This window comes from Passer domesticus, chromosome 20, assembly GCF_036417665.1.
Source record: "Passer domesticus isolate bPasDom1 chromosome 20, bPasDom1.hap1, whole genome shotgun sequence".
In the NCBI taxonomy this organism is placed as follows: domain Eukaryota; kingdom Metazoa; phylum Chordata; class Aves; order Passeriformes; family Passeridae; genus Passer; species Passer domesticus.
In genome coordinates this window covers 4,417,047-4,429,429 of record NC_087493.1, presented here as the reverse complement: position 1 = coordinate 4,429,429, position 12,383 = coordinate 4,417,047, and the positions used below count along the sequence as shown (strand labels likewise).

General features: G+C 47.7%; 1 protein-coding gene across 1 annotated transcript in view; it reads right to left on the bottom strand.

The window, feature by feature from the left end:
• CACNG4 (calcium voltage-gated channel auxiliary subunit gamma 4) overlaps positions 1 to 12,383 on the bottom strand; it is a 44,441-nt gene that overhangs the window by 4,512 nt on the left and 27,546 nt on the right. Inside the window, exons 2-3 of the mRNA XM_064395264.1 lie at positions 6,455 to 6,538; positions 658 to 798 (exon numbers count right to left, since the gene is read on the bottom strand). Of these exons, the coding sequence (XP_064251334.1) occupies positions 658 to 798; positions 6,455 to 6,538 (225 nt within the window). The remainder of the gene's footprint in view (positions 1 to 657; positions 799 to 6,454; positions 6,539 to 12,383) is intronic.

Below are 12,383 nucleotides of genomic sequence, written 5' to 3'. Positions count from 1 at the left end.
GGTCAACATATGGTAACGTGTGCTCACATGGATCCCAAAATATTCAGCAAGACTTTTCCCCATCTCTTCATTGCCACAGTGGAAAAGCAGCAGCTTGTGGGAGCTCGCTAATATTGTGAGTGGGATTCTAACATCCAGAAGAATGATAAAAATACATTTGGAGCTCAGGGCTATAGCTGTTCACCTTGATCAAAATAAGTTCTCTTCCACCTTGCTGAATTTTCATCTAAATGCTGCATGCTTAATCCAGGCTGCAGGGAGAGCTGTTAACAATGGGGCTCTCTCACATGTTTCTAGTGTGAAAAACAGGCTCACCTATCAGAGATGAACGTTTTCTGCATTCATATTAAAAAAAAGGCCCTAGGTATAAGAGATGCCTGATTCATCTAATGTTTAATATATTTTAAATAGTGTAAAACATGCTTGTTACTGAATTTCACTTCTTTCTGCAGGAAAACCAAAAGCTTTTCTAGAATATACTTATTGTGGGGCTTCAAGAGCATAATTTTGTCTTGAAAAATTCGCCTGCTGTGATGTTGTTAATGCCCTCAGTCCAGGAAAGGGATGCAGGAAAAGCACTGCCAAGAAGCTTTTCCAGAGTCTTTTCCAGCTGAAAACAGCAGCACTCCTTAAGAACTCAATTTAAACAGAACATACCTGCTGCAACAAAGAGAATCCCAGCGCTGAGAATAATGTTGTTTTTGCTGTTGTAAATCCTTCCTGCTCCGACACAGAGTCCTCCCAGCAGCAGCAAAATTGTGCTTAGGATGGGGAACACGCTGGAGGCACGGACGATACCTGCAGGGAGACAGGCAGGGAGGGAAGACAGAGCAATCATTTTGGGTGCCTCCTCGGGTGCAAGTGTGGAGATTAGAGTCTCAAAAGCCCTGTTTTTTTCCTAAAATTGTTAAGAAGAATGATTTAATAGATCCAGAGGATTGTTAAGGTTGAAAAAAAGATATTTAAGATCATCAAATCCAACAGTGAAACCAGCACCTCCACCGTGCTCACCACTAAACCACATCCTTGAGTGCCAGCCACATCCACACATTTTTTGAACATACTCAGGGACGCCTTTCCAGTGCTTCATAATCCTTTCAGTGAAGAAATTTTTCCCAATATCTAACTTATTATCATTTTTTATTCCTTTTTCCTAGAATTATCACTGATTCTGCATTTCTGGGCATGTTTTTGGGATAACGAAGCCATGAGGGGACCAGTGTGACAGAGACTCTCAACTAGAGTGGCTTCAATCTTTTGAGCTTTCTCCCAGGAAGTCCAGCATTACTGGCATTTTCTGATGCCACCGTGTGCAAAATATTTCTGGCAAAGCATGAGGTAAGTGACAGTAAGACCCAGCACCATGCAGGGAGCAGCAGTGAAAAATTCATGAGCTGGCTATGAACCCTACAACGTTTGGGACAGCTGGAGCAGACGGATCTGTTCCGTGGTGCACACACAAGGTGAGCAAATTACAGCTCTTGAAGTCAGCAACATCCATGTTGCCAGCAAGCACAGCTAATAACCCCTTTTTCTTTTTCTTTTGCTGGATATTAAGGACATCGAAACCTTTCAGATTTCTAAGGAAGGAATTTTAACAAGTGTGTCTTAGATGTTTGTGTTTAGCTTCCCGACAGCAAAGTAGTCATTTAAAATTCTGCATGCTTCAGTCCATTCATCAGCGTATAAAATCCCCCACAAAAATATTAAAACACCACTTCAAGCCAGCTTTCAAAGTCGGGTCACAACAAGACAGAGCAGCAATCGACAGGGAAGCGGCAGGGAGGGAACAAAAGGGCTGAGAAAAAATAAACAAGCATGAGAAGAGAGATGTCTGTATTGTAAAAACCAAAGGGGTAAAAGCTGCCAGGGGTTTCTGAAAGGCAGAGTGAGGAACCGAGTTTTATTGCTGTAGAGAGAGGATTTATTTTTTGAAGAAGAGGAGATAAAGTGCTGAATATTGCTGCAGAAAACGGGATCACCCTGAAGCTGGGGGAAGGCGAGGGCACGGAGGGGAGCCCCGGCAGAGCGGGGGCGCCAGGCTGGGGGATCCCAAGGCGAGGGAGAGGCAGAGGCTGCTGTCACAGCGGCATGGAGACCCCCCAGCAGCCTGGGGGACACCGCAGGGCTGGGTGAGCGGAGAGGAGCAAAGGCCACCCGGGCGCATCCTCCGGGTGACACGCACGGCGAGCGGCGCCGGCCCCCGGGACAAACGGGCAGATGTTCCAGCTGCTGCTTTCTCATTCCGCTGCCACGACCGTGCCGTTCCCGACTCAGCCGATCGCTTCCTAGCGATTCCCCTGGGATCTGGTGGCAGAGCTCCCAGTGGTGCGGGAGGGACGGGGCTGGGGGCTCCGCCCGGACACAAACCCAAAACGACAGCGCCTGCCTGGGAAGATTCTGCCTGTATCGATGGGCAAGAGCGAGAAAAGTCCATCCTCTCCCGAACTGGCAGCGTCGCTGCACGTGTCCTTCACAGCTGGGGCATTTTCCAGCCGGATCTGAGGCCGGGCCAGGCGGTGCATTGCTATTCCGACAGCGTCCCGCAGGAACTGCCAGAGCTGCTGCGAGTGGGTGTCAGGGCTCTGGTCAGAGCCTGTTGAGAGGTGAGAGCTGTTCCCTTGGCCTGCTTGTATCCCCACGTGTGTGCTAGGAATTAACAGCACTTTGGCTTTTGGGTCGGTTTTTCAGTCAGTTGTTAGAAATTTGTTAGAAATTGTTAGATTCACAGTCAGTCTCTGCTGCTGGACTTTAAGGCACCCCAAATCTCTGGCTGTTTTCGTGCCCTGGCTAATGGATTAAAATCGCCTCTGGCCCACCCTTTCTGGATATTGCTTCCTGCACTTTATGGTCATGCTGTTTATAATGATTTCTGTTAAATCAAAGAGCTTTCCCAAAATGCTTCAGTGATATCATTGGAAGGAACTTGTCAGATGTACCAAAAATAAGGGGTGGGTTGTTCTATTTGTACTAATAAATTTCAGAGATAATTTTTCTATAGTAGGTAATTAATGTGAAGACAAACAAAACACACTGTGTTCTCTTCCTGAAAAATTCCACAGTATATATTTTTTTACAATATGCACTTTTAGCTCTGAAATTCCAAAGGAAGCTCATAAGGTACCACGTAGAATTTACATATGTCTCCTGATACTGGTAATAAAGTGACAGCACATCAAAAAACATTAAGGCAATCTGGTTTTTGCTTTCTCCCTGGCTTTTCTCCCCCCCTTGTTTACCGTGCTGTCGGTTTGCATCGCTGCCGTGCCCCGCTATGTGTGGTGACACCTCCTCCGGTGCAGCCGCGGCGCTGCTCCTCCCCACGGGGCTGCAAACCCCGCTCGGCTCGGCTTCCATCTCCAGAAAGGCAGGAGCCGAGGGAACGGCTTTGGCAAGAGGATGCTCTAGCACGCGGGGAGGAAGGGCATGGAAGAGCAGAGATGGCCCTGAAGGGGGTCCCCCTGCTCGGAGCCCCGACATCCCCAGGGCACGGCGAGGATGAGACCCCGCTCTTGCGGAGGGATGGGAGAGCGCCCGTGCCTCCTGCGGGGCTGGAGCGGAGAGCACGGGCGGTGTGCCCGGGGAACCGGAGAGCAGGGAGCGGGAGAGGCAGGCAGGAGAGAGGGCAGCGGGAGAGGGGAGCGGGAGAGAGGGAAAGAGGAGAGAGGGAAGGAGGAGAGAGGGGAGCAGGAGAGAGGGGAGGAGGAGAGAGGGGAGCGGGAGAGGAGGGGAGCAGGAGAGAGGGAAGGAGGAGAGAGGGGAGCACAGAGAAGGGAGCAGGAGACATGAGGGGAGCAGGAGAGAGGGGAGCAGGAGAGGAGGGGAGCAGGGGAGAGGGGAGAAGGAGAGAAGGAAGGAGGAGAGAGGGGAGCAGGAGATATGAGGGAAGCAGGAGACCAGGGAAGCAGGAGAGAGGGAAGCAAGAAAGCAGGTAAGGAGGAGACAGGGAAGCAGAAGAGAGGGAAGTAGGAGAGGAGGGAAGCAGGAGACAGGGAAGCAGGAGACAGGGAAGAAGGAAACAGGGAAGCAGGAGACAGGGAAGCAGGAGGCAGGGAAGCAGGAGACAGGAAGCAGGAGACAGGGAACAGGGGCACGTTTGCCGCCGGGGATGCGGTGGCAGCCCGGGGTCCGTGCTGGCACTGGGCCATCTGCTGCTCGCTGGGCCCTGCTCAGGCATGTGAGGGGGATTTTTTTAGACGCACAGATGGGCGTGTGTTGCCACGGGGAAGGTTCAATAGGAAGGGTCTTGTCTGAGCTCCTCTGCACATCTCAGCTTTTCCTGCACTGTCGTTCTCTTGGTTTCGCAGGGAGCAGCTTGAACACCAAAGGGCAAAATCCAAACTCCTGCCTCCACCCATTCCCTATACTAAAGTCTCCCAAAATCAGTCATTTTTGTCACTGATTTCCATGGGGTTTTGAACCAGGGCTCGACACTAGCACTATAGTATTTGCATTTCTCTGAAGCCCAAATTAATCTGGGGGCTGTGGAAGAGGCTGAGACCCCTCACGCTGCTGCTTCAGGAGCACAAAACACATGAGTGTGGGTGCCTTTGTCTAAGCCAGGCAGGAAAAATAAATATTAGTCCCAACATGTCCCTCTGAGAAACTGTGCCAAGAAAAGGCCAGAAATAGTGGAGAATGGAGCCAGTAGACTGCAAAAGTGTTGCAGAGGGCAAAACCAGGACGGAAGCTCTCACGTCCCTGTGAAACAGGACGCAAATATCCTCCTGTCTTAGGCAATGATTTGGTCCCTATTACATATAGGTATGAGCTCATCTCCTCTGGATTTAGACACGTTACCTTTCAGTAATCTCTAAATCAACTCCGTGCATGGGAAACTGCAGTTTTCTTACGAAAGTTAAAGCCAAGGAGCCTTGTCTCCATGCAGACTGTGAGGTGAGCTCTGCTCTGCGGGGGAGACACCGGAGACTGATTTTGCAGAAGACATAAAGGGTTGGACCAACTTGTTTTTAAGATCTGTACTTAGTCACTTCTGCAAACAGCTTTTAGGAACACCCGTCATAAGCACACTTACAAACAATTTTCCAGTCTCATAGCTTAACGTGGAGCTGGAGACTGTTTTCCCCAGTTCTCACTTTTCTCCATATAAAGAAGGCATAATGTGCTTTTATCATGATGCTACTTAATTCCTCTTTCCTTTTACTAATGATGTTTGTTTCCTAAAGCTGACTTGGCATCAATTTAACATTAGTTCCAAGGCTTTGTATGAAAGATAAATGCAGCTGTGCTCACACTCTGCCTTTGCCTGAGCTCTGAAATCATGTCACCCGGGTGCTATGACTGATCTAAATCGACAAGAGCAAAGAGGAAAAAAACATCTGGCTGTTCTGGTGAGGCAAACTTTTCGGAGAATTTTTCCTTCTTCATGTCTTAGCAACTAGAAGTTGTTGCCTACAAGTGAGCAGAAGGGCAGAGTGGTTCTCTAAGTGGTGTTTGAGGTAATTAATATTGTAATTGAGGAGTTCTCTGCTTTGCCAGCAGCGTTGTTCTCCGCTCCCTGACTTCCCAACACCTTGTGAGCTGCAGCTCCTCTCCCTGGTAAAGGGCACTGCTTTCAGCTTGGCTGCTCAGCTCTGTCCTTCACAAGGAACAACAAGGCAAGGAGTCCTCTGGGGAAGGGGAATCTAACTCCAGCTTTGCAGGCTTCATGGTTGGCTTCCAAGACTTGCCATCACCTGAGAGAATGGTCATGTGGAGGGGATGAAACAACTGCCCTGATTCCGAGCACCAGGCTGGTGGGTGGGATCCCTCCTGGGGGCAATTCCATGCCAGAATGGAGCAGCAGTGGCTGGCTGGCCAGGCAGGGAAGCCATGGCCCCTGTTCATGCTGGGATTTTGCTGTTAGCTGCAGAAATTTCAGCTTCCTTCCTACAATGCAGTAATTTCACTGCAGGGGGACGTGGCTCACCAGCTGCAAAGGCTGAGGCTTGAGTAAAGGTTGGGTTTAAGCATTTGGTAAAATTTCCTAATAGGCTGGAACCCACTCCTCAAGCCTGTTTTGTTACACTAACCCTGTAAATACTCCCTCTGTAAAATATCCTTGCCAATCTGGGCACGATAGCTGTAGTTTTCATTTGAAAAATTGTCATATGATGTTTAGACAATCAACACCAAAATTGGGAGCATTCCCCTGGCTGAAGGAAAACCTTGGAAAAAATCCTTGAAATCCCATGGCAAGAGGGTTGGAACTAATGGTCTTTAAGGTCCCTTCCAACACAAACCATCCCATGATTCAGTGACTCTGTGAAGTGGGGGTGCCAGGGGTGATGGCTGTGTCAGCTGCAGCATGAACTGGACACGTGGCACCACTGGGCTCTGCAGCCCAGTTTGGGCCAGTCTGGCAGTGAGTAAAACTGGGGTTGCTCTCTGCAGAAGAGAAGCCCAGGGAAGCCCCTGTGGCCACATCTGTGTGCTAGTATCACTGCTCACTTACGGAGAAGGTACTCTGAGCTGTCGTGGTCGTAGTCGTTGTCTTCAGGGAAGTGGTTGATCCGGAAACAATGTCCTTTGTAGATTCCTGGATGGAAACAAAGCAAACAGAACCCATAAGGAACAGAACCAGGTAAATGTGCTTTTTTTAACTGGTCAAGAAACCATCTCTAAAGTAATGAAATTTGGACAGATTGGCTGAAGGAAGGGACAGCCAGGATTCCTGGGCTCTTTCCTTCAGCCACTTATATCGTCCTCTTGAGATTTTTAATCTCTAAGTGCTTCACTTTATCAGCACTGTGCTTATCTTACAAGCATACTGAGTTTGCAAAGCTTCTTTTTGTTCCCAGAGTGGCTGTCAGGCTGGGTCCCTGCTCCATGGCTGGGGCTCCCAGTGCCAATCTCACTCCCATCACCCTTCCCATCTCACCCCACTGAAGTGCCAGTAAATGCTGAATTGTCTGAGGCCTCTTCAATTACTCTCTAGGCTACGAAAACAAGTCCATAAATCTCTTCCTGCTGCAGTTTAAGCCCGTATGTCCCACTCAAGGTTGGCTCAGCTTTTAATGGCATATTTGTTTAGCTAACTGGGAGCCTGTGCAGTGAAGTCAGGGCACAGCATGCACTCCTGATGCACTCCTGATCCCTGGAGGGACAACACCAGAGCTGGCCGGACAAACCCCTCGCTCAGCTGGACACCTCAGCACTTTGTCCATGGAGGTAAAGCTGTCCACGAGCATTCTGTGCTCTTTCCTGTCCCAGTTATCCACAGAGTGAGCTGCAGCTGGGTCGCTGTGGCACAGGGAGCTGCACGGGGAGCTCTCCCCAGAGAGCTTCCTGCAGGAGTGAGCCCTGAGCTGTGATTGTGCCGTGGTGCTTTCATTATTCATTAACCAGCGCTCTCCTGCTCGGGAACACATCACCCAGGCTGAGTTATCCCTGCACAGGAGCCTCAGTGCTTACAGCTCGAGCTGGCAGAAGGATTTAAAACCCATCACTTAATACTACTTTAACAGAAGCACAGCTGCAGTCTGTAGGATATAAATGTGGATTTATTTCACTACCTATTACCAATGATTACAAAAATCTCAAAAGAATTACTAATCCAGAGGATTTAAATTGCACCCTGTGAGTGTCAACTGCAGGTTTGCTACTACAGCGCATTAAATTCTTCCAGTAAATGATGTATCAGCTCTAATTGCAGCAACGGCTCAGGCTTTCTCTGCACAGCACTTCAAAGGCTGGGAACAAGATGCAAGTGGCTCATGTCACATCTGGAAGTGTCACACCTGTCCTGGCTGCCAGGTGGGGAGAGTGCTTCAGCTGGGCTTGCTGCTGCTGAGCCTGCGTGCCTGTGCATCCTGTGCTGGCCACCACAGGGGCTGCTGCTCCTCATGGCTCTGGGGCAAGGCAGTGCAAAACTCGGGTTTTAAAGATCCCAGTGCTTGTTTTCATGGCACTTCACACAATGGAACTGAATTACCCCCAGCATTGCAAAGCCTCTGTGACATGAACATTTCATTGAGTCTCTCCATTAAGGCATGCAATTTACAGGAAATACATTCAGAGTGTGATTTTTATCCTCTCTGTTTATTAAGGAAAAAAAAATCTGAATAATTTTCCCATCTTAATTTCCCATGGAAATAGGCTTCTCAAGGACTGTGCTTGTTGTCTATGGGTGCAGCCACCTCTCAGGCTGTACACCTTGTGTGTCTGTAGGTGTTGTATTCTGTGTCCTTCTCACACTGACAGAAGGCAGGGTTAGAGGGGGTATTAGGATGAAATTCCTCCCTGTGCTCAGAGAAGCTGTGGCTGCCCCATCCCTGGAAGTGTCCAAGGCCAGGCTGGATGGGGCAGCCTGGGACAGTGGAAGGTGTGGGTGGAACTATGTGAGCTTTAAGATCCCTTTGAACACAGACCATTCCATGACTCTGTGGTTCTCGAGTAAAGGTTAAGGCTGAATTCAACCACAGCTGATATAAAAGCAGGAGTATGGCAGGTGGCTGAGCTGAGTGCAGACAGGGAGATGCTGTGTCCCCAGCACAGCTCCTTCTGCACGTTCACAGAGCGTGGACATGGCAACAGCCCAAACAAACCCCTCACTCCAGAAACTCACTTAACAGATGGGGAGTCTGCAAGACTGAGACGTTCTCAGAGCCTCTTGTGTTGCAGCACTGATGGACTGATGGAGGGCTGTGGGCTCTGTAAAATGGCCCAACATAATTAAACTGCTGAGTGAAATGGGCCCCTCAGCAGAACTTTCACAGAGGCCATGAAGCCATTCCTTCCACAGCAGGGCTGGGATGCACCAGCAGGACAGCACTGATGAGACCTTCATTTCCTGCCTCTTATATTTAGAGCCTTTCACATGAAAGAGTATTAGCAAGACTAGCAAGCTAAAAACCAGGTTAATCACCTCTCTGCCCCCCAAAAAATCTGGATGAGCTTGATAGTTCCTTTTTGTTTTTAGGAATACTGGGATTGGTCATTATTAATTGGTCATTATTTATCTGGCTAAATTATTACAGAAATTGCAAATGACTGTGAAATTTGGACCTGTATCAAAGCCTAGGAATTCAAAATATTCTGCTCACTATTTTTTTATGTAGTTCAGACTAGAGATACTGGTTAAGGGTCCTCTCTAGTGTCTGTGATGTTGGATAGCTGATAACAGCAGCAGACTGAATAACTTTTTTCTATAAACTTAACAAGTGCAATGTAATTCAGCAACAGCTTATTAAACTCTCAGTGAGGCTTGAAGTTGCTATCAAGAAGTCTGGTGATCTGCACAGTATTGAGGCCTCTTTCAATCCACAAAGTATCTGAAATAAAGGCTTGCTGGGAAAAGTAACAACACCTCTTCATATTGACGGACTTTGAAATTCAGATTTGGCAAAAATTAAAACTAGCTGGAGAAGCTACTGAAGCAGTGGTCAGCTCTAAAAGCTGACAGCAGAGTCTGAGTTGTATTTATACATAAAAAATAGAAGCAAGTCAAATATGGGCTTTGGTGGAATATTCATCTCCATGCCCTGGCATGTAAAGCAATGCATAAAGAATAAAAGTCATGGAATGGCAGAGGTGGCAGAAAAGGAAAACCTCAATTAAACTCAGTAACAATCATTCTGCAAGTATCTGCACGAGGGCTGAGCTCCTTGAGGCTCCTCTCCAAGGCTTCTCAGGAGCTGCCCTGAACAAATGTGCAGGCAAACGTGGCCACAGGTCCACACTCACTGAGGCACACAAAACCATTTCCCACCCAGGAGGGGATGGGGGAGAGAGATTTTCCTTCTTGCTTGAGTTTGGGGATAGAGTCCCTTATATCCTTGGGAGAGGAAGATGGAATATTTAACTCCTACTGCTGTACCCACTAGAGAGAGAGATAAATAAACTGCAATCACTGCCTAACAGATACTAAAATATTGAGAAGCACTTCTGGATACCTCTTGAGAGTGAGATATAATATCCCACTGAGATGCTGTAAGTATTACTCCTTTCTTTGAATGATTACTGATATGTTTTTAACGATGCTTTTAGAAATACAAATATTAGAATGCATTTTTCCCCCTCATAAGAACAAAAACTTTGTTCTGAATTTTGAGCCAGGACTTCAGGATCTGCATTAATGATAATGAAGAGGTAAATTTTCTGAAGTGTTGTTGATGGTGTAAGAACAATTTTTTCCCACTGGTTGCAGCATACTTAGCTGGCAATTAGGAACTAAAAAGCATTTCTGACTTGGTTCTGCTCTGTGTTCAAGGGCTTCTCTGGCAAGGTTAGTACTTCCCAATCTCACTAAGTGTTGTTCAGACAACTATAATTAGAGTGTGATGTACTCAGATAACATGATAAGGGAGGCAACTGTAGTGCCTAAGTGAAGATTAAGCTTTGTTTTGGGGTTTGAGATCTCAGAATACATAGAGGTTTCAACAGCAAATCAAAGTAGTGATCCCAAATTCTGATGACATATTGCCTTCTCCTTGCTCTTTCTCAAATAATCCTTTAATAATCCTGCCTCTACCACCGCAGATTGCTCATTGTGTTTTTATTTTTTGATGACTGAGAGTGAAGATTAACGCTTAGCATGCAAATGTTTATTAATTTGGTAGCCATGCATTACATGATCCTGTTATTGTCCATACCATCAGCCATGTCTTTGAGAACAGCCATTTCCTGTGGTTAGTGTTTATCAATGACAACATTCCCCAATGCCCTGGAAGTGTTTGCACAAATCAGAAAACAGACTCCTCAAATGTCTGACAATATTTATCAATACAAGGCTGTACTTTTGTTTTCTCCCTGCCCTAATCTTGAAAACTCTACACAACAAGATCTTCCCATAGCATTCCTGCTCCGTTGTCATTTAAAATAGGTTTGCAGCACTCCAGACTCGAGCAGCTCTGCAGCAGAGGGCCCTGACTGCGGGGCACTCGTGCCAATAGTGATTTTTGTCTCCCGTGCTGAGCAGGCGCTGCGGGAGGTGATATCTGATAGCAGTGGGGACTCGGGGACAGGGGCTGAGCTGCTCCCTCCCTCTCCAGCATCTTCTGCAGAGCCACTGCCCCCTTAACTCCTTCAGCTGCCAGCCCTCCTTGATGCAGAAAACCTTGGGTTTGGGACCTGGTAGAGAAGCTTTTCTTGTTTCCTCACGGGACACCAGACATTTGCAGTGTCTTGGGTCAAACCCTCCCCTGCCAACGCCCCATCCCTGCAGCTCTCCAGCAGCTCTGGACACTTGGAGCACACATGGGCACACTATTAATAGTGGGAAGATTCTCCCAGGGGAGCTGCATGGGTGGGATGAGGGCTGTGAATGTCTGCAGAAGTGGCCCCTTGGCTTCAGCAGTCACCTGCAGGCAGGTCAATACACCCACAGCCCACACCCCAAAACCTCACCAACCAGCCCATTGCTTCCTGGCAAATGTGGGACTTCTGGGATGGTTTGGAGACATGGAATGAAATAATTTTCAGGATCATTTGACAGCAAGTGTTTGTGGAAACAGGGAATACAAGTTGCAAGGAGCTGACTGTATATTAAAAATAAGGCAATTAGTAAGGTACCATGGGAAATTTGGACCGATGGTTCTGCTTGTTGCATCTATTCTGTGATTAAATACTGTGCCTCAGTTCCAGAGCCAGCTGTCAGCCTGATTTACTGCAACACATGAATATCTGAATGTTTAAATGACAAGTTTTCTGAATATATCAGCACAGAGAGGGCTGACTGACAGATAGTGTCACAGACCACGAGGAAAGTGTGACAAGCAGAGAGGGGCTGCTGTAACACAAGTTGCCTGAACACAGTGTCCATCCCAGCACGTCATGCAGGACTGGGTTTCCTTAATGGCATGGCTTTACACTTCCCTTGGACATCAGTGGAGAACCTCTATTTATAGGAGTGAGAGTGTCTCAGGGCTGGACTCTGCCAGGGGAGGAGAGAAACAGTTGTGTATTTTTTTCCTTAGGAGGATCTCTGCTGACAGGTTCTGAAGCCCTTTGCTGACTGATTTGAGCAATAGTGAGCAAAGGAGATCAGACATGCCAAAAAGTGTTCATGTCCACAAAAATATCTATCTGTGCACTGTGTTCATTTGTTTGATTTTCCACCAGCACAACTCCCCTGTCTCACTGGACTGACACCACAGCACACGCAGCTGCTGCCTTTGCTTTCTTCTCATTCCTCTTGTCACAAAATAACCCTCAAAAGAGGAATCAAGGGTGCGCCCCCTTTTACTTTAAAAACCTGCTTTGTGGTGCTGCTGGTCAAACAAGGGCGATTCTAGTCCTGAGCTCTCCCCTCAGACCACAAGGAGCAGCATTAGATATTTTCCTGTAGCTTGGAGCTTTCTGTGTTAAGCTGTCCCAAGTTTGATTATTTGTCTCCTGCTGGTTGCTGAGAGTTTCACAAGCCTGTCCTTAAGTTACTCCAATGA